Below are 22,241 nucleotides of genomic sequence, written 5' to 3'. Positions count from 1 at the left end.
GCGCAAGTGCTGTTTCCTTTGGAAGCCAGTTTGCAGATGTAGGTTCTGAGCTTTCTTAACCTTGGCCTGTGTGCCCTGCTAATGGACTTGGATCTTGTATTTCTAGAGCCGTTTGTGTATGAGGATCATAGAATCACGAGGTTGGAAAACACCTTAGAGATCATTAAGCCCAACCGTAGCTGCCCACTACTAAATCATATCCCCGAGCACTTCACCTACTTGCCTGAAACCCCTTCAGGGATAGCGACACAGTCACCTCCCTGGGCAGCTGTTCTGGTGCCTGAGAACCCTTTCGGTGAAGAAATTTTTCCTAATGTTCAGTCTGAACCTCCCATGGCACTGCTTGAGGCTGTTCCCTCTCATCCTATTGCCTGTCGCTTGGGAGAAGAAACCAACTCCAACCTCGCTACAACCTCCTTCCTGGCAGTCGTAGACAGCGATGAGGTCTCCCCTCAGCCTCCAGGAATGTGGCAAGAAGCTGCTGCTCTTGTGATTGTTCTCAGTCCCTTCCCACTTCCCTCCTCTTCATGCTTCTTTCCTGAATGTTCTGCACTCCTGTTCTCTGCTTGTGAAGCTGGGCGTGCAGGTGCCGATCACCAGTGGAAGGTGTAATGAGTGCAGAGAAACTCAATTTAGGTTGGCATTTTTCACGCCTTTTCTGATTTAAATGTGGAATTACTACCTGATGGAAGTTTAACTTTCTTGATTATGTTATGCCTTTGGGGACTAAAACAGAACCTGGGCTCAATAAACGGTGGTTTGGAAGGCTTGCTGTGGTGTGATTTAAGAGAGGCAGTCAGAGCAGATGACCCTATATTCTTCTCTTGTGAGACCTCATCTGGAGTATTGTGTCCAGTTCTGGAATCCTCAACATAAGAAGGAGACGGAGCTGTTGGGACGGGTCCAGAGGAGGCTACAAAGATGATCCAAGGGCTGAAGCACCTCCCATCCAAGGACAGTCTGAGAGAGTTGGGGTTGTTCAGCCTGGAGAAGGCTCCGAGGAGACCTTATAGTGACCTTCCAGCACGTGAAGGGGCTACAAGAAAGCTGGGAAGGCCTGGAGTGATAGGAGGAGGGGCAATGGGTATAAACTGGAGAGGGGCAGACTTAGCCTGGACATAAGGAGGAATTTCTTCACGATGAGGGTGGGGAGGTGCTGGACCTGGTTTCCCAGAGCAGTGGTGGCTGCCCCATCCCTGGAGGTGTTCAAGGCCAGGTTGGATGGGCCTTGGAGCCCCTGATCCAGTGGGAGGTGTCCCTGCCCATGGCATGAGGTGAAACTGGATGATCTTTAATGTCCCTTCCAATCCGAACTATTCTATGATTCTGTGATTATCTGTTGTTTAGAATGTAAAGCTCTGCATGTTCTTGAATGCCTGTGGATCATCCAGCTTTGCTCTTCTGACAGGAGTCGCTTGTTCTGGGTTGCTGTGTGAAGGTTGCTGTCTGTACCCTGATTATATCAACACTGTTTTTCTCCGGAGAGAACCATGTAGCAAAACGATCCTGCTTTAATCTTTAGTCAGTGGGAGTTTAATAATAAAGTAACCAAATTGTTAGCCTGTTGGCAGACAGAGTCAGGTAAATAGCTTCTCACAGCTTCCATGTGAGGTGTTGTCAGCTGAAGTTTGCAGGAGGTAAGGGGGAGAAGAACACGAGGATGTCATTTTCCTATGACTTGTGTAAGTGCTCTGACAACTCTGCCGATGTTGCTGGCTTCCTTTCCCTTGGATGCGGCTCCACCTGACCTCTCCATCTCCTGCTGCTCTGTCTGAAGATGCTCTGGGCCACTGATCTGTCAGGTCTCTGTGTGAATGGTACAGCCCTGTATCAGAAAGTAATAACTTCACTTTTTATTGTTTGTTAGGTTCCGCATTTCTCTTTCTCTTGAGCTCTTGGGATGGTTTAGCTGTGCTCTCTGATGCACAGACTGTGATTTTCTTTGCCACTTTGCCCTGATCACTTGCAAGCACAACAGCAGCTGTCCGTGTTCTGTTAAAGGTGCTGCAGGAGTGCCTTTATTGATGAGCCCAGAATCCAGGCTGGAATCCATAATCCAGTTCTAGAATCCTCAACATAAGAAGGAGATGGAGCTGTTGGAACAGGTCCAGAGGAGGCTACAAAGATGTACCTCTCCTATGAGGACAGGCTGAGAGAGTTGGGGTTGTTCAGCCTGGAGAAGAGAAGGCTCTGAGGAGACCTTACAGTGACCTTCCAGCACATGAAGGGGCTACAAGCAAGCTGGGGAGGGGCTGTTTAAAAGGCTTGTGGTGATAGGATGAGGGGCAATGGGTATAAACTGGAGAGGGGCAGATTTAGACTGGACATAAGGAGGAATTTCTTCACTCTGAGGATGGGGAGGCCCTGGCCCAGGTTGTCCAGAGCAGTGGTGGCTGCCCCATCCCTGGAGGTGTTCAAGGCGAGGTTGGATGGGCCTTGGAGCCCCTGATCCAGTGGGAGGTGTCCCTGCCCATGGCAGGGGGTGAAACTGGATGATCTTTAAGGTCCCTTCCAACACAAACTGTTCTATGATTCACTGTTATACAGCCCCTCTTGGCGACCTGGATCATGCGTCTCTATTCTGATTCACTCTGATCTCGGGGGGCCAGGTGTGGTGCTTTGATGCTCTTGGACCTCCATCCTCAGCTTCCAGTTTCTGTCCAGGATTACCAAGGTGAAACCCATCTGCTTTGTTGCATTGCTGACAGATGAAAGACTCTCCTCCAAAACAAGCTCAGGCTGTCCCAGGAGTCCTGCCTTTGCTAAAAGCAATGACCAACAAATGAATTGTGGAGTTCTGCCTCCTCCTCCTTGTTCTTCTGTCCTTTTTCTAAAAGCGTTGCCATCACACCGTGTGGGGGACGTGGGTTTCTTCTGCTTCTTGCACAAATCTGCTTTATAATGTAACTTAGGTACTTCAAAAGTCGGGAAGTCTTTTAAGTGCAGGCTGTTAGTAATTCAGTGGATGATCTGTAGCTCTGGTTTCTGTCCTGAGCAATGTTGCTGTTTATGCCTCAGCTTTTTACTTCATAGTGGAAATTAATGGTGCAAGGAAAGACTACCTGGCAGGACAAGTGACCTCTTTAATTGCTTATTTTTATGGAGATGTTAACATTAACTTTGCTTCCATGAACTGAAGATTTACCCCTTGGATCCCTTTAATTCCCAGAAATAGCAGAGCTGGAAGCTCTGGAGTGGAGCATGGGAGGAGCGGGATGGTCCCACCATGGCTCTCTTGGCAGCTGCCGAGTGCCCTCCCCATTCTGGTTGGGCTCTGGAGGCAACTGGGACCATGTTGGAAGCAGGGACCAAGAGGTTTTTTTGTTAATAAATAGAATGATTTTGTCTTCCGCAGGTGGATTTGCGATAGTGTTTCTTGTAAGGACTAACAATGGGATGAAGTGTGCCCTGAAGCGGATGTACGTCAATAACGAGTACGACTTGCAAGTCTGCAAAAGAGAAATCCAAATCATGGTAAGTCACCGCTTTGTACTGGGACCACAGACTGGGATGGAATGGTGTGAGGGCCTGGGCAACTTCTGCATGGTATCTGTGCCACAGCGTGTTGCAAACTGTATGTTTCCGTAGCAAAACTGTGTTTTGAAAAGATTGAACTTCTGGAATCACATGGCTGTGTGAAAATCTTATACTGAATTACAGAAAATGCAACTAGTTTCAGTGGACAAGAAAAACACAGGAGCTGAAAAAGCAGAGATATCAGGAAAACGAGAGGAGGAAAAAACTCATGTCAGCCCCGTGACTTAATGGGAAAGGGAAGAGGAGAGCGTGTTTGGGAGTGTTAGGTTGACATCTGATTATCTTCACTTCGGGGCTAAAGTCTGCAGCCTTTTTGGCTTCCTTAGAAAAGGCTGATGGCTCTGATGTACTGAGCTCCCATCAGTGCATGGATGTGAGACCCCAGTCATGAGGCAGATTGGTATCACAGCAGCTTCTAATCTTTCGGGTTGGGATGAAGCCTGTCTCTGTGTAGGTGAGGTTGATAGTTTAAAAACAGTGTTTGCAGGGTGGTTACTGCCTGGGCTTTTGAAACAGTAGAGTATTTCTAATAAGCACTGGGATGTTTCTCTAGGTTATTGGATACAGGTAGTTCTGTTACAGGGCTGTTGCTTTTAACAAGTTGTAAACTTGGTGATTCAAAACAAATTAAAAAATGAGGTGATACCGGTAGATTTGCTTAGTGTTGCTTGTAGCCTGGTAGACGTGGAAAGTGCTGCTTCTGAGGTTGTATTCCAAGATATTTGCCCCATCCCTGGAGGTGTTCCAGGCCAGGTTGGATGGGGCTTGGAGCCCCTGATCTAGCGGGAGGTGTCCCTGCCCATGGCAGGGGGTGGAACTGGATGAGTTTTGAGGTCCCTTCCAACCCAAACCATTCCAGGATCCTATATTGCCGACCATTTAGAGCAGCTGTAGGGTAGGGAAAGAAATAGAAAATCCTCATTCTGCTAATTTAAGACACCAGGTGTAGGTTTGGGACAGGTGATCTTCATAGCAGAAGCTCTTACCTATAGCTGTTCTGGGTGTGCTTTTCAGAGTGGCTTTTAATTAGGTTAATACCTTTAAAGTTAACTTCTAGAATCTGTGTGGCAGTGTCGTGAAGCTTTGGGGACTGCTTTGTCATCACTGTAGCCAATGCTTCGTGGGAAAAGTTGAGATTAGATCTTACATCAAAGGTTTTAGCTGTGCTCACAAAGCTTGTTTACTTGGATTTGACTTGCTGGTGCTTTCCATTGTCTCCATGCCTTTGGTGGCTCTTTGAAACGTGTGGCTGACCTGGAAAGTGAGGGTGAGAGGTACCCTCTGACTCAGCAGGGCTGCGTGCTCCTGTACCATAAGCTCTGATCTCTGTCCTCAAGAACCAAGACATCACTAAAAGGAAATGTTTTCTTCTTTCCTAGCTTTTGTGCAATAAAGAAGTATTTTAAACTTCACTGTGTGTTTTGCCACCCTACGGCATTAGAGCAGAACATGGCCAGCAGAACCTCAGTTTCTTTAGCTGGTGGAGCTGAACATTGAACTGGTCTGGCCTTTGCACCTGGGAGGGTGTGTGAAGCTGACACTGCCAGAGAAGTCATAGAATCATAGAATGGTTTGGGTTGGAAGAGACCTTAAAGATCATCTAGTTCCAACCCTCTGCCGTGGGCAGGGACACCCCCACTGGATCAGGCTGCCCAAGGCCCATCCAACCTGGCCTTGAACACCACCAGGGACACTACTTCCTGCAGGTTTAGCATGTGTCATGGGAAGCCATTGATAGGAGAACTTGTTCTTTAATTCATCAAGTTACTTAAAGTAAGGTTCCTCTAAAAGCAAGGTTAAAATTTATTTTATGTACCTTAGTGGGTTTTTTTGAGCATGCAAAGATTGGAGATACTGTTTGCCAGCAGAAGCGTGAAAGGAGGTGAGAAAAGTAAGCACAATGTGTGCTGTGCATGGCTACTACAAAACATTGGCCTTGTTCTCCCCTCTGTGCGAAGGGGCAGCTCCAGGTTGCTTGGCCTGGCCCACCTAAGGGAACCTCTGAAAATCCAGACTGATCTCTGAACACGCTGGTTCATCCGAGTGGCTCTTTCTCTGCTGTTTGTCTCAAATCCTTCTGGAAGGAAAACAGGGGAAGGCAGACCTCAGGTTTGTTCAAATTGTGCATGACAATGAATCCAAAGTGACAGAAGCTTGTGCCTAGACAGGAGAAGAGTCAGGAAAGCTCTGCAGTGTAGAGGAACCAGATGAAAATGTTGCTCACTCTATATGGCTGGTTAATGCTTTGAAATTATTTGCCTTACAGCGGGATCTATCTGGCCACAAGAACATTGTTGGATACATCGATTCCAGTATAAACTCCGTGAGCAGCGGTGACGTGTGGGAAGTGCTGATACTGATGGACTTCTGCCGAGGTGAGTACTGTTCAGCTCGTCAAGTTGTCCCTTTTCAGCGTTTACCACAGACTTGCACAACATCTTCCTTTAAAAAGGCCTGAGATGTTCCTGGGCCTGGCCCTTTTTTGGCTGCCAAGGAACTGTTCTCAATGAAGCAAAGCCAAACAAGGTGTGGAGAAGTGGATCGGACATGAGGCTATGTTGACCCTGTTAATGGGACTTCTACCAACTTTGCTCCTGCCCAAGGTGCTCCTAGATCCTTTCTGTTGTGGCTGAGATGTATTGCTGCTTTCTGTGGGCTGATCCATGCAAGAAGTGGCTCTTCTAAAGCTGCCAGGCTGTGGAATGAAATTATTCTTCGCTTTGTCAAATTGCAAGCTTTTTCCACTTCAGTCGGACTTGGGGTTGTTCTGGAAGAAGCTCGAAATGGATAATGTGAAGCCAAAAAATATTCCTTCTACCTCTGACCTTTTTGCTTGGCTGTCTCTAGCCAGGCAGACTCTTCCAGTCTTTTCCAGCTGTCCCAGAGCTTTGATCTCTTGTGGTTGGGATGTGGTGTTTGGCAAATGACGGACGTGCTGTGCTCAAATGTCTCTCGCAGGAATAGCGTTAAACAAAAACAGTGTTTTGGCCAGGTGACGTCAGAAGCCTGTGGCTCTTTTAGATGGTGGCAGCTGATGGTGAGGGCTGTTTGTGGGACTGTTTGACTTCTGACCGAAGCCAACTGCACTGCAGCAAGAACAACTCGATGCTAAAATTCCTTCAGTATGTACAGTACTGTGCCCTCTTTGTCGCTTTGTTTTGATGCAGGAATCTTGCCTAACTCCTGTTGGGTTTGTTTGCTGGTAAAAGGAAGAACCTTAGGTGTAGTTTTGCTGAAGGAATCGTTCCAGAAGTTCTCTGTAAGTTTAAACCGAAACATCACCGGGAGCATTGTGAGAACTAGGCCTGGCAATTCTGGTCAATCCATACTCCACTCCACCGACCCATCGGAAAGGAGGAGAGTGGCAAGGTGGATTGCTTTTGCCAGGTGCCGTGCTCAACACACACCTGCTTCTCTCCAGCGTTCAGACTGAAGCACAGGGCCTTTGCACTGGATTTTTCTCTTATCCCTTTCCTTTAGTGTCAAACAGCTTCCAAACTGAGTGAGTGTCTTTGTGGGCAGAGCTGCACTCACTCTGAGTGCAAAATGTTCACAGCTGCACTATTTATTAAGCTTGGCTTTTATTTTGTACCATGAAAATAAAGTTTTCTAACACTTGTGATGAGAAATGGTACAATTTTGCTTTGCCAGAGGTTCAGAAAGGAGAGTTTTCTGTGTCTATAGGGTGTTTTGAGGGAAAAAGAACCTCTATGTGGATTGTTTTGAAAAGGCCTTGACAGCAACAAAAACTCAAAGTTGAGACAAATTCAGGACTCATTCATGAAAACTTGCTTTTGTTTGTATCCAGGGGAACTCCAGAAAGACGGATTTTGGGGTTTTTTTGCCAGTCTATGATTTTAGCGAAGCCATTCAGTAGTGGGAGGGGGTTGAGTGTCTGTCTTTCTCCCTCCTTGTGCTTACATGTGGCAAAGTATTTTGTGGACTGTGGGTGTCCTGAATTCAGCCGTTTATTCTTCTAGTCTGCCAAAGGCCTTATTTTGAGGAAGGAAGAAAATGATGCGGCTTAGTCAGAATTACATTTGAGTGTTAATGCAGCCAAGCGGACGCAGGCCTTGGAAGTTAACTTGCTGGTCTTGAAGCATTGTTGGACAAGAGGAGATGTAACAGCTGCCAGCAGATATGGAAACCCCCATGGGATTTAGGGAAAGAAATGACAACAAAACAAGGTGGATAAGCAGATGACAAAATACCTCCTGGAAAGGCGTGGTGCAAATGTTGAATTTGAACTCATGAACTTCTCATGCGCTGACTGTGCCACCACAGTCTGGGGAGCTGACTGAGATGAGGTGTGTCTGGAAACCGGGCTCAGACCAGGCCAGACCTCACCTTGCGTACCTGTTCTGATCCTTGGTGCTTCTTTCTCCGCAGGAGGGCAAGTGGTGAACCTCATGAACCAGCGCCTGCAGACAGGGTTCACTGAGAACGAGGTCCTGCAGATCTTCTGCGACACCTGCGAAGCCGTAGCCAGGTTGCATCAGTGCAAAACACCAATAATCCACAGGGATCTGAAGGTGAGTTGTGGACTCGAGTAACACAGCAAGGAGTGTGCATCCTCCTCACCGTGGCTGCCCACGCCACGGCAGATGGGCTTTGAGTCCCGGTACTGTTTGTGTTGTTAGTAATGAGGAAAAATGGGCATAAATACCTCTCTCAACTAGAAGATAAAAAAGAAAACAAGCCTCTCCTTGCTGCTTACCATATGTTTACCGTCTATAGATCTACTTAAACACAAATGTTTGTGAATAATTCTGTTTTGCGCAGATGTGCCAGAATGTCTTTAATGAATTATTCACGGAGGCTCTCTTCCCCCTGAAACACTATCGATGTTATGATCGTTCACACAAAGCTGCTGTAAATGTGTTGCCTGCACCCACATTAAGAGGTTCCCTCCTGAGATGTCGGCCTCGGGGCAGGAGCCGTTAGAAGCTTTGAAACTATCCTCTAACTCTCTGTTGACTATGGAAGTGCCCTGTGAAACTCTGCGTGCTCAGCTGGGAACAGAGCTAGGCCAGCGGGGAGAATGTTTGAACAATCCCCTGCCTATAATCAAACAAACAGACTTTCCTCTCAACTAGCTCATAAAATGTCTGAGTAATAAATACATCCAGCCAAGAAGGAGGCTCCTGTGTACCTTTCAAATTCGGATATGCTTTGTGGGTCAGGTTCTGTTTTTGGAGCCCTGGACGGATGCTGGTTTTGTGCCACTGGCCATTGTTTTACAGGAGCAAAAGATGCCACTCGTGCCAAGGAGAGCAAAAAACCCTCAGGGCTTGGTGTGCTTTAGCGAGTTTTCAGTGCTGACCCCACAGCTCACTCAGTTTGGGAGTGTGAAACAAGTCATATCTGTTTGTTCTCCAGTGAAACAAATTTGAGGCCTGGGCTTAAACCTCTAAAGATCTGTGAGCAAGGGAGGTTGGTGTGAGAGGATGGGGCTTGGGAACAGGGCCCTTTACAGTCAATATCGACCCCTGCTGTTACCTCTAGGGTGAATCCCAGGAGTGTTTTAGTAAAGAACAAACTTCTTGTGTGGCCTGTGGATAAAGCCTGGGGTGTGGGTGGTGGGTTAGGGAGTTGAATTTGGGCGTTACGTCTTACGCCAAGTTGCAGTTGAAGTGGACCATTATGGCCTGAGGTCCAGCCCACTGCTGCCTGTTCAGGTTGGGGCAGGTTTTGGAAGGCTGGGCTCTGCATGGGGCTGAGCTCAGGGTCAGAGAACTTGTCCTTCTGTGCTTGGAGACAGGTTTCCCAGTTGAATGTTGCATTATTTCTTTCATGATGAGCTGCAGAGCTCCAGTCACGATTGGGCATGAATGAATGATTTCAATATGTTTTGACTTTGAGTTCAAATTTAACAATACTGAGGAGAAGCCACAATTCCAGAAGTGATTTAGGACCAGAAAGGTTCTGTACAGGTGCTGAATGTAAGGAGAGGCATCTGTTGAATAGGATGTTCTCTTGGGGTGGACATAATGCTGTTGAAAAGTGGGCAGATGTGGACTTTGTGGACAGCTGCATGGAGATGGGAGGCTTCCTTTGCTTTCCTGCTCTCTGATGTTCCTCTGACATTGGAGGTTCCTGCCCAGAGTGCTGTGCCAGCAGAGGGATAGTGTGAATAATCTTTAAGTCCTTTCAGACAAGCACAGCTGGATTGGTTTCAGCAGCCGGCGGCTGCGATTATGAGTTAACCCAACAGGCTTTGCCTGAAGCAGAACAACCTCCTGCTGGCACAGTCTCCAGCTGGCGGCAAGTGACCAACAGCAGCACCTGTGACCAACATGCCTGTAGGGAAGAGTGGGCATCTCCCTGTGAATAAAGGCTGCAAAAAGGATAGAGGGGTACAACATGATTGAGAGAAGCCCTACAGAGAAGGACTCAGGGTGCTGATTGATAAGTTTGACACAAACTGGCCATGTGCACTCACAGCCCAGAAGGCCAACTGTGACCTGGGCTGTGTCAAAAGCAGCGTGGCCAGCAAGGTGAGGGAGGGGATTCTGCCCATCTACTCCACTCTCATGAGAGCCCGCCTGGAGTCCCATGTCCAGTTCTTGAATCACCAACGTAAAGAGGAGATGGAACTGTTGGAGTGGATCCAGAGGAGGCTACAAAGATAATCCGAGGGCTGGAGTACCTCCCATATGAGGACAGGCTGAGAGAGTTGGGGTTATTCAGCCTGGAGAAGAGAAAGCTCCGAGGAGACCTTATAGCGACCTTCCAGTACCTGAAGGGGCTACAGGAAAGCTGGGGAGGGACTTTTTACAAAGGCCTGTGGTGATAGGATGAGGGGAAATGGCTTTATATTGGAAGGGGGAAGATTTAGATTGGACATAAGGAAGAAATTCTTTATGATGAGGGTGGAGAGGCCCTGGCCCAGGTTGCCCAGAGCATTGGTGGCTGCCCCATCCCTGGAGGTGTTCAAGGCCATGTTGGATGCGCCTTGGAGCCTCTGATCCAGTGGGAGGTGTCCCTGCCCATGGCAGGAGTGAACTGAATGGGCTTTGAGGTCCCTTCCAACCCAAACCATTCCAGGCTGATGATTGTGCATCATCCCTGTGTGTGTGAGGGTTTTCCTTCCTGGTCTGAAGGGTGACTCAAGGCTGCTGTGCCACCGCACCCTGTGTGCTTACAGCTGAGTGTTGGGCTGGCTGCAGTGGGAGTGAGGTTCATGTGCTTTGAATGCTTGTCACAAAAACAAGTGTCTGTTGATGCTGCTTTTTCCTCAAAATTGAGGAGCCCCTCGTTTGCTCCTCTGCCCCCGTTAGGAGCTGTGTGGGGGCTGTGCCCCTCTGGCAGTGGGCTTGCCTCGCATGGGTACTGTTACTTGTTCTTGCTGGTGCTTTCCTCTCCCTCAGGGTTCTTAGGCTGCTGCAGGATGTTCACTAAAATCTTTGTGTCCTCCTTTCTCTGGAGTAAGAATACTTCCTTTATCTTTGGATTAAGCCTTTAAACGGTGGAGAAGAAACAGCCAAACCTTATGTGATATTGCCCTGGCTCTGAGATCTTTGCTTCTGAGTAGGAATCTATGCAGACAAACTGTAACTGCCAGACCTCTGAGAAGCAGGATTTAGTGTTGTGGGGAAAATCTGTCTGGGGCTGAAGATAACAATCTGTGCAACTACCCTACGCCCAGTGGCAGTTGTTTGTGTAACTTGTGTTATATTTATCCTCGTCTTTCCAGTCTTGCGTCCTCTAGCACATGTTGTTCAAAGCACCAGCTTAGAGCCAACTTGGATTTCTACAGCTCAGAGCTTTCTGCCGTGAGAGCTCTGCCACTTCTTCCTATGATGCTTCTGCTACTCTGAACCCACCTGGTTCCAGGAGTAGAGGACTGGCTTGCTGAGGAGTTGCTGAATTTTCTTGTAGTAGAGGCTCAGCAGGATACGTCAAATTACGGTGTCAGTCAGCCCCAAGGATGCTGCTGATCAAAACATCTTTCTGCTTTTCTTTCCATACGTTCTGAAATAACCGGAAGATTGTGCATGAGAATATTAAGGAGTTAGAGTCTTCTGCTTTGATTTTAGCAGGTGCCCTCCCAGCGCTGCACCTCTTTGTGGTGCAATAAGACAGCCATGCTGCGTTGCATGATCTTGGGGTCCAGAGGAGGCTACAAAGATGATCGGAGGGCTGGAGCTCCTCCCATACGAGAACAGGCTGAAACAGTTGGGATTGTTCAGCCTGGAGAAGAGAAGGCTCCGAGGAGATCTTATTGATCTGTGTCATACAATTGTAGGATCACTTAGTTGGAAAAGACTTTTGAGGTCATCAAGCCCAACTGTCCTTGTCCACTACTAAACCAGATCCCTGAGCACTTCATCTCCCCGTCTTTTAAACCCCTCCAGGGATGGGGACTCTACCCTCTCCCTGGGCAGCTGTTCCAGTGCCTGAGAACCGTTTCAGTGTTTGTGCAGTGTTTTCACAACTTTACTGCCAGTTTAGCGAAGCAAGGCGATTGATTGGGAGGGCAGAGAGAGGAGTGAGCGTCATTCTGTAACAAACAAACTTAATGCAAGTTGTAGTTTCCCATAGAGATTTTGGGGGTTGTCTCAGATGGGCACTCACAGGCTGTGGCTGGAGCTGTGAGCGCTCAGCGGTGCTGCAGGCGAGATGGCAGCTTTCCGAGTGTTGGACTGGAAGGAGGCACCTCCATACTCTTTAAAAAAGACCATTTTCCCTGGCCTGACAGCCCATAGCGGTAATTTGGGTACTTTGCTTAGCTGCATTTTTTCATTTTCCTGGAAGTCGCTGAACAAGCCTGGTTGCTGGGTGGTCCCATGCTGATGTTTAATGAACCTGCAGGACATCGAGATCAGAAGACACCTTGGGCTTCTCAGCCAGATGAAGTGGAAGGGCTCTTCTGGAAATGTTTATGGAGTATTTGCAGGGAATGGGCCATAATGGGTGATTTGCTAGGGAGAATAGCTGTGTGCAATGCTTTATTCAGAGCAGAGGGAGGAAGGGGCATTGTTTAACCCTTGGTTTCAAGCCAACCGCAGCTGCTCTAATTTGGCTGCATTTTCTGATGCTTTAATAGTCATAGTATAGTTCGAGATTGGAAGGGACATTATAAAGATCATCTAATTCCAACCCCCCTGCCATGGGCAGGGATATCCCACTGGATCAGGCTGCCCAAGGCCCATCCAACCTGGCCTTGAACACCTCCAGGGATGGGGCAGCCACAACTTCCCTGGGCAACCTGTTCCAGGGCCTCACCACTCTTTTAGTGAAGAAATTCTTCCTAATGTCCAGTCTAAATCTGCCCCTCTCCAGTTTATACCCGTTCCCCCTCATCCTCTCCCCACAAGCCTTTATCTACAGTCCCTCTCCAGCTTTCTTGTAGCCCCTTCAGGTACTGGAAGGTCACTATAAGATCTCCTCGGAGCCTTCTCTTCTCCAGGCTGAACAACCCCAACTCTCTCAGACTGTCCTCGTAGGGAAGGTGCTCCAGCTCTCCGATCATCTTTGTAACCTCCTCTGGACCCATTCCAACAGCTCCATATCCATCTTACGTTGAGGATTCCAGAACTGGACACAGTATTCCAGATGAGGTCTCTTACAAATGAGGAACAGAGAGGCAGAATCCCCTCCCTCGCCCTGCTGGCCACGCTGCTTTTCATGCAGCCCAGGACATGGGTGGTTTCTGGGCTGTGAGCGCACAGTGCAGGCTTGTGTTGAGCTTCTCATCAACCAGCAGCCCAAGTCCTTCTCCTCAGGGCAGCTATCAAGCACATCATCCCCCATCCTGTACTGAAAATGGGAATTGCCCTGCCCAGGTGCAGGATCTTACACTTGGCCTTGTTGAACCTCATGAGGTTCTCACAGCCCCACTTCTCCAGCCTGTCCAGGTCCCTCTGGATGACATCCCGTCTTGCCAGTGTGGCAACTGCACAGCTTGGTGCCATCCACAGACTTGCTGAGGGTGCACTCAATCTCGCTGTCAATATCATTGATAAAGATATTAAACAGCACCGGTCCCAGTACGGACCCCTGAGGGACACAACCTGTCACGGATCTCCATCTGGACTTTGAGCCATTGACCATTACTCTTCAAATACGACCATCCAATGGGTTTCTTATCCACTTCTTATCCACCATCCACCCATCAAATCCATATCTCTCCAATTTAGAGGGAAGGATGTTGTGGGGGACCGTGTCAAAGGCTTTACAGAAGTCTAGATAGATCACATCCGTCGGTTTACCTTGACCACTGCTGTGGTTACCCCATCATAAAAAGCCACGAAGTTGGTCAGATAGGCCTTGCCCCTGGTGAAGCCGTTTTGGCTGCCATTAATCACCTCCCTGTCCTCCACATGCTTTAGCAGAGCTTCTAGGAGGATCTGTTCCATGATCTTCCCAGGCACAGAGGTGACACTGACAGGTCGGTAGTTCTCAGGGTCATCTTTTCTACCCTTTTTAAAAATGGGCACAATGTTACCCTTCTTCCATTCACTACTAAACCAGATTCCTGAGCACCTCATCTGCCTGGCTTTTAAATCCCTCCTGGGATGGAGACTCCACCACCTCCCTGAGCAGCCGTTCTGATGCTCAATAACCCTTTCGGTGAAGAAATTTTTCCTATTGTCCAGTCTGAACCTCTTCTGGTACAACTTGAGGCCATTCCCTCTCATCGTATCAGCTGTCACTTGAGGCAAGAGACCAACTCCAACCTCGCTACAACCTCCTTTCAGGCAGTTGTAGACAGTGATGAGGTCTCCCCTCATCCTTCTCTTCTCCAGGTTAAACAACCCCAGGTTCCTCAGTCACTCCATGTAAAACTTGTGCTCTAAACCCTTCCCTAGCTCCATTCCCTTCTCCAGACACGCTCCAGCCCCTCAAAGTCCTTCATGGAGTGACGGGCCCAAAATCGAACCCAGGATTCGACGTGTGGCCTCACCAGCGCCTAGTCCAGGGGACGATCTCTGCCCTGCTCCTGCTGGCCACCCCATAGCTGATCCAGGCCAGGTGCTGGTGGCCTTCTTGTCCACCTGGGCCACTGCTGGCTCATCTTCAGCTGCGGTTGACCAACACCCCCAGGTCATTTTCCACCCAGCAGCTTTCCAGCTGCTCTTCCCCAAGCCTGGAGCTGCTCGGGGTTGTTGTGTTCCTTGGTACTTGACCTTGTTGAACTTCATACCGTTATGTGGTGGTGTTTTTGAAATACATTAGCAGTGTGTTTTATCTCGTTGTATACGAGCATTTGATATTGACTGAAGATAAGTACATTAAAAATCGTATGCACCCCTTTGAGAGAACAAGTGTTAATGTCACTGTACAGACGAGGAACTGGAATGCCGGGGTGCTGTGCCCAAGCAAAGAGCTGAATCCAGGTTTTTCCACGTCTTATTTCAGTGTTGTAACGTTCAGACAACTTTCTTAAGGTGGACACAAGTTAGATTTTTGTTACTGCATAATTAAGTGTGATGATTTAGGGAAAAGCAGTGACTTCACTGATTTCATAGTTTGTTTTTCCAGCTCTCCCAGGTGTTTGTTTCCGCATTTCTTGCCTGATTCAAGCTACCCAATAAGATTTGAAAGAAAGGGGTCATCTTGGCAGCAGCCTGGCAGAACCTCTGCCGCCACAGCCTCCGCTCAGGGCATGGGGAGTTCCCAGCTCATCCTGGCGAGCAGTGAGCATAAGCTGGCATTTGTTTTGAGTGAGACCCAAAGGCACAGGTGAAATGCAGGCGAAGAACTGGAGATGTATTGTGATTTCATGAAGTGTAAACCTGTGTGTTTTACCACCGGGTGCTAAGCACAAAGCACCATCAGCATGAAAGCCCAGACTCTCTAATACTCTGTGAAATCAAGCTTTACTTAACTTATTGCAACAAGAAAGGTAAAAAATTCTTAGTAGTGATTAACAAGTTAACAATTAACAGCTTTCAAGGCAATACATCTAATCATTGCTGCAAGAGATTAAGTGTAGTAATTAAGAAAGATATATGACCAGTTGCCCTAGCATCACCATCATCCAGATCCACGGTCGCTGGGGGGCCCCTTCTTCACAGTGAGGATTTGGAGAGGCTGTCCCAGCAGTTGGGGGTCCAACGCAGGGCATCTGCTTGTAGGTGAGGTCTCCAACCACTGCTGTGAAGAGTCCAGCTTTTATGTCGTCGAATGAACAAATTACCTCACCCCAAAACCACAGAATCTCTGTCCCCAGCTGCTTACTGCCTCTCTTTCTCACTCTCTTGCACCAAGAATAGCACAGCACGAATCCACTGATAATAGCGATGTGAGAAGTTACAGATTAAGCGGCACACACAGCAATGCAATATGAATATTACGTGGGTTGCTTGTACTGTTTCAGGTCTGTGGGTCAGGCCCTGTCACTTCTCTGTGTGCGCTGCCACCTGCTTGCCCTCTCTCTGCCCCGCTGGGCAGCGAGGGGCACAGCCCGGCCCCTTGTAGAGCTGTGGGCACTTGTTTGAGCTGTGCCAAGCTGAGACGTCTGACTGGTTGTAGGAGCTCAGGGAAGCTGCGTACTAAAGACACTAGGACACAGTTCGTGTCCCGAAGCTCACGGTAGTTTTAGTAGAGGCAAGGTGATGTGCTTTCAGGAGAAAGGAGAGGTGGCAGGATGGGAGGCAGTGTTATATCAATCTGCTTCTGTGATTTGACTTATGGTTTAGACGATGTGACAGAGATTTGATGCATATTTTCTTTGCTGTCATGTTATGCCTTTGTCAGACGTGTCTGAGATGTCTTCAGGCACCATAAACCGTGGCTTGTCTAAGGAAAACCTTTGTCTGAGCGATCCTGTGTTTGTCTCTGATGCTTCTAGGTTGAAAACATCCTGCTGCACGATCGTGGCCACTATGTCCTGTGTGACTTTGGAAGTGCTACTAACAAATTCCAGAACCCTCAAACAGAAGGGGTGAATGCTGTGGAGGAGGAGATCAAAAAGTGAGTGTGCTTTTCCTTTTCAGCTTGGGCACAGTTTGTATTTGAAGGGTGTGTACCGGGAGCAGACTTTACTCAGGCCTGTTGCAGCAGATTGGATGCAGCTGCATAGAAGTGTCTGCTGCAGGTACAGAAGTGCCTGGGGGAAGGTGAAACAATAAATTGAGCTTGATGTAATTGCTTTGGACCTGAAAGACTGAGTGTACTAATGCAGAGACGCTGCGCACCTTGAGGAGGTAGTGACGTGCTCCATTACGTGCGGGGTCAGTCTGTCGCTGTCCTTCAGGTGCCTTGGCTTTTTGGAAGCACAGCATAGCAGATGACAAAATCCTTGTCCTCCGTGAGCCACTCGTCATAAATCCTTGCGGTGACTAAGGGAGTGCATGGCCTAACTCCTCAGCTCCTCATAGAAATTGCAAGGGCCTGAGGCGTTCAGTCTGGCTCCTTCTCTGGCTCCATGCACCGCCAGCTGCAGTGGTGGCATCCGAGTGGCCTTTGGTGCTTTTGGGAAGGGAACGTAGCTGGGAGTTCAGTAAGACCGTGATGGCGATTGGAGCGGACTCCAGGCCCTTGGTCTTGCTTTAGTGTTAACAGCATCTCTGCTGCAGACTTGCCAGGTCTGTGAATACTGTGTTCTGGCTAAAAACCAGCACGTTAGAAACGTGCGCGGATCCCTCCTTTTTGTTAGGGTACAACTGCATGGGTTTCCTAGGCCTGGTCCACTGAAGTACTTAGGGCGCTCCTGGCCTGGATTTGCAGTCCTTTTGGAATCCCCTGTTTGTACGCTTAGTTACAACCCCACAAAACTTTGCCTTTGGCAGCGCTTTTGTTGGATCCAGGTAAACAGCACACGAGGTACCACCGCAGAAATCCTAGACCTGCTGATAGGAAATCTCATCCTAAGATTGTCCTGAAGTGTGGCACTGCTTCCAGCTTCTCTGTCTGTAGTGATGTGTTGAAATGAGGCAGATTTGAGCTGTAGTTTGAGATACCAACCTCTCCCTTGTTCACAAAGACTCTGAGCAGGAGTCTGATGTGGAATTCTCTTTACTAGGAGCCACGAATCCAGTTGCAGTCCTTGTAATACGGCTGGTCAGAGCCCCAGAAGTGAGGGCGTCGCCGAGGACATTTCACTGCTGACCTTGTTAATACTCTGAATCCTTGAATATGTCTGTTCTAGTTCTTAAAATGACTGCACAGTTTTGTCAGTAGATCGCTTGCTTTAGAAAGGATTTTGGTCACTGCTTTGGTTTCACAGGACAGTTGACAGTCATTAGTATTTTATTGTTAGAGGGATGTAGCAGATGCTGATGGTAAAAGATTTTCCAGTAGATTATTTTTGATATCACTTCCCATGAAATGAATAAGGAAAGAGTGAATTTTGAATTATTAGGAAATGTGACAGCGAAAATGCATCTGGTGCCTACTTTAAACTCACTGAGAGATCTTTCTGCTGCAGGTACACTACGTTATCCTATAGAGCACCAGAAATGGTCAACCTGTACAGCGGCAAACTTATTACTACAAAAGCAGACATATGGGTACGTATAAAAACCGCTTCACGTCATACAACCGGTTGCTTTTATTACCATAATGACAGGGTAACTTTCTGGCTGGAACTAACCTTGTTTCCTTAAAAGACTGGGCAGTTTCTGAATAAAGAGTCCCTCTGCTTGATATTTCAGATGAGTTACTGCTGAGCAGCATGGCTTGTGGATAAACCATGCGTGCTTCTTCGTGTGCTGCCTCTCATCTGGTTTGAATTTAGAGATATATGAAATGCCAGGGTTGAACAGCGCAAACCTGATTTCAAATCTGAATTTTGGGGTTTAACTCTTAAGAGTATCGTTATTTTCGTGCGCCTGGGTTGGGTTGCAAGCAGGTGAAATCGAAGTCACTGCTCAGAGCTTAGTAGAAAACTGAGAAAATAGACGTCCCAGGGGCGATAGCGTGCTTCTCCTGGGCAGTGTAACATGGGACTGAGTTGTCAGGTTTGGCCAGAGTCCAGGCTTTTGCACTGCTGATTCTAATGATCCCTGCAATCTTGTCGTGTATTTCATTGTAAGAGCAAAATGCAGCTATGGGGTAATCCGTTACTGGCTGCCCTCATCAAGGGGGAAAGGCGTCCCTTCAGCTGGGGCAGATGTGAAAAGAAATCTGTGCTGCCTGTAGTGGCAGCAAACGGGCCGGGTTCAAAATGCTAATCCAGAACATGTCTGGGTGACTTCGGAATCATAGAATCACTAGGTTGGAAAGACCTTTGAGATTATCAAGCCCAGCTGTACCTGTCTGCTGTTAAATCAGATCCCTGAGCACTTCATCTGCCTGTCTTTTAAACCCCTCCAGGGATGGGGGCTCCACCACCTCCCTGGGCAGCCATTCCAGTGCCTGAGAACCCTTTCAGGTTTCCTCATTTTTAATCCGAACCTGCCCTGGTGCAACTTGAGGCCATCTCCTCTCATCCTATCGCCTGTCACTCGGGAGAAGAGACCAATGCATGCCTCATAGAACCTCTTTTCAGGCAGTTGTAGACAGTGCTGAGGTCTCCCCTCAGCCCCCTCTTCTCCAGGCTAAACAGCCCCAGGTCCCTTAGCTGCTCCTCATGTCCCTTGTTCTCCAGCCCCTTCCCCAGCTCCATTCCCTTCTCTGGACACGCTCCAGGACCTCAATCAATGTCTTTTTTGTAATGAGGGGCCCAAAACTGAACCCAGGATTCGAGGTGTGGCCTCACCAGCACTGAATACAAGGACAGAATCACTTCCCTGAAGTGTTTGAAGCCTTGAGCTGGGAAGTGACAAGGCAGAAGCAGTCCAAGGAGTGTTTTAGTGTACCCTCAATGGCTCTGCGCCTGTTTGTGCAAGAAGGAAAATTGCTGGCGTTGACATCTACTGGGAAGAGTTCTGTCCTCTCTGTAAGCTCAGCTCGGGGTCAGGAGTGCAGCTGGTCCTGTGAGGCCTTTGCTCTGCTGAGTGCAGCAGGAGATCTGTGACGGGGCCATGGTGTGGTGCTGGTCCCTCACCTGGGGCTCCGAGCCCCGCAGAGGGGAGGCCACGGCTGCAACAGCGCCTCGGAGGCAGCCGGGGAGACCCTGGTACCTGCGCTCCTTCCTGCGGCCATGTGTAAAGGTGGAGACCCAAAGGCTTGGAATTCCCTACTGAGGAAGGAATTCTGTTCTTGTGACCCAAAGAGGTTCCCAAAGGAGCGTATGGTGGTTTGAACCGCAGAGCCTCGGTGTCAGGGTCTGCTGCAGCTCTCCTGCCATTGTAACCTCACTTTCCTTCAATCTCACCTGGAGTGTTTTAAACCAGAGTGCAGTTTAATCGAGAAATCCTGTGGCAGAAGACAGAAGCCGATGATGAGTTGCTTAGGATTAGGCATCGGTTCCCCCTCTCCCCTCCGAGGCAGTGGGAGGGTTTCATAATTAGCCCTTTGTGCAAGTCTTGTATTTTCTTTTGAAATACGTGGTGGTTCTGGCTGTCAAGAGCTGCACAGAAATAGATGGCAGGGTGATATAACCTAGCAGCCTGCAGGCTTAGCTCTATCTCTCGCCCAGGTACGTATTTATAATGGTTGAAAAGTCATTTAAACTGAAGCCTGGGAGCCATTTAGATTTTTCTTTGTCAGAATAAATGTGTTAAAAACTTCTTTTTTGCTATTACTTTGCCTGTTCCTTGCAGTACGTGGCAGGAACAGGCTTTGCCTGTTCAGCAACATGAAGGGTTACAGGGTGTGGAGCTTTGGGGTCTGTGATGGTGCTCACACAAGCTCCACATTGCAGGATCTCAGTGTTGTGAGGGATTTATCTTCCCATACAGCTGTGCTTGTTTTCAAGTCAATACTGGGTTATTGAATTCGGCCTGGCTACACACGGTACCCCTTGGGCTGACCGAGCCCTTTCGCTGATATCTGCAGTGATGTTTGAATGGTACCGGTCTCTGCTTTGCTTTGGTTTGTTAAATCCTTTCTCTATTCTTTCTCTTTAGGCCTTGGGCTGTTTGCTGTACAAGCTGTGTTACTTCACCTTGCCGTTTGGGGAGAGCCAGGTGGCGATCTGCGATGGCAACTTCACCATTCCAGACAATTCTCGGCACTCACAAGACATGCACTGCCTCATCCGTGAGTGTCTCTCGCAGCAGCAGCATCTGCTTCCGCAGAACTAAAATAACAGCAGAGGGGTTTTGTTCTGACCTTCCCTGCTCCCACACGAAAACTCTTGCTGTTTCTTTGCTTTTAAGAGACTTGCTTGCACACAGGGTGGTTAAAGCGACCTTTTAGTAGCTTAGGGGATCGTTTGTCGGCAGAGAGTTTTGGTGAAGGGGCTTCTGTTCAGCCGGGCTGTCATGGGCTCTGGAAAGGCGGGAGGGCAGGCAGCCACTGGCCTTGAGAGCCCTACAGAAACTTGCACAATAAGCCTCTTTATGCAGAAACGTATTTCTCTACTAATTAATCTATTTGGATAAGGAACTGAAAAGAACCACAGTGACTTAGACTAGCGATAAGAATTCATCTTCTGTGGATTGAGAAACAGAGCTGCAACGGTTTATAAATAACCCACTGACTGGAGTGAATGTGTCATTAAGGGTACAATGTGCTACTCTTGGCAAAGCTGGGGCGGCTCGCTTGTTTTCAACGCAGCATTTGATTTTTTTTTTACTTCTAGCCACAATCTTGGCTAACACAGAGTTGGATGTGTTTGCAGAGCCGCCTGGTATTTTCTTTGCTTATGCTAAGGTGGTGGGGGATGTGGCTGGCCTGTCTTCCTGCCCCACTGACCTGCCGGAGGCTGGATCAGGCTCTCCTCCTGTGGGTCCACTTGGAAATGCAGAAGTCCAACCCGACGCTATTCCCTGACCAGGCAGGCTGCATTTCCCTGCCCTGGAGCCTTCGATAGCAGCTACGAGTTGTCCGTACCTCACAATCCTGCCTGTCTCGCCCCTATCTCTGATCCTGATGACGCGCTCAGTCCCGCTAAGCACCGACTGATGCTTTGCAAGAGGCAGGGCACCCAGTCAGCGTCTGGTTAATACCAGAAGTAGCTCTGCCACCAACTGCTCACGTAAATCTGTTCTGTTGCTCTGATATGAGCGTCTCTGTCTTTTCAAGGGTATATGCTTGAGCCAGACCCTGATAAGAGACCTGACATTTATCAGGTCTCCTACTTTGCATTCAAACTGGCCAAGAAGGAATGTCCCATCCAGAACGTCCAGGTGAGGAGCCAAAGTGTGGGTGACAGAGGGCGACAGAGGCGGGGAGGCTGGGGCAGCAGTTGCTGAATATTCAGCATTCCGCTGTATCCTGTTGGGTGTTCCCCAGTGCTGTAATTAAGGAGGTCCCTTTTGCATAATTAGCAGTGCTGCTTGTGGGGGGGATTTTTTGCGGATTGGGGCAGGAATCAGAGTTTTGTTTCATGCATTGTTTATTTCTGCCCCTGATTTACCTCCTCACCCAGTTACCAGTGTCAGGCCAGCCAAGAGATCTTGTGCGTGTGAATGTGGAAAATTAGGCCATGTTTGTGAAACCGATTTGATTTCCAGGCACATTCATCCTTCTGTGTGTAATTTGTGCTGCAGTTGAGTTTGAACGTAGCAGTTTTGTGTCTGCCGCCTGGCTGGGGCCAGCCAGTTTGCCTCTGAGCTGCATCAGACCTTATGCAGCCTGTTGCCCCTGCTTAGTGTATCCCATAGACTTCGGCTGAAAAATAGAGTTGACAAATATTTTCTTATGATGTCGTGGACATCTGTCACATGACATTTTATTTTGTTGTTTCCAGCTAAGAAGAAACCTAT

General features: G+C 48.4%; 1 protein-coding gene across 13 annotated transcripts in view; it reads left to right on the top strand.

Annotated features, from left to right (window-relative positions):
• AAK1 (AP2 associated kinase 1) overlaps nt 1-22,241 on the top strand; it is a 96,565-nt gene that overhangs the window by 27,072 nt on the left and 47,252 nt on the right. For 12 of the 13 annotated variants that reach the window (XM_054049652.1, XM_054049655.1, XM_054049654.1 and 9 more), the window contains exons 2-8: nt 3,356-3,474; nt 5,804-5,912; nt 7,927-8,069; nt 16,337-16,458; nt 17,915-17,996; nt 20,439-20,571; nt 21,559-21,662. In XM_054049652.1, the coding sequence (XP_053905627.1) occupies nt 3,356-3,474; nt 5,804-5,912; nt 7,927-8,069; nt 16,337-16,458; nt 17,915-17,996; nt 20,439-20,571; nt 21,559-21,662 (812 nt within the window). Of the gene's footprint in view, nt 1-3,355; nt 3,475-5,803; nt 5,913-6,997; nt 7,845-7,926; nt 8,070-16,336; nt 16,459-17,914; nt 17,997-20,438; nt 20,572-21,558; nt 21,663-22,241 lie in introns of those variants that run through there. The other variant, XM_054049656.1, reaches the window with a different exon arrangement.

Source organism: Cuculus canorus, chromosome 26 (assembly GCF_017976375.1).
Source record: "Cuculus canorus isolate bCucCan1 chromosome 26, bCucCan1.pri, whole genome shotgun sequence".
Classification (NCBI taxonomy): Eukaryota; Metazoa; Chordata; class Aves; order Cuculiformes; family Cuculidae; genus Cuculus; species Cuculus canorus.
The sequence above is the reverse complement of the archived record's forward strand: the minus strand, read 5'-3'. Positions and strand labels throughout refer to the sequence as shown.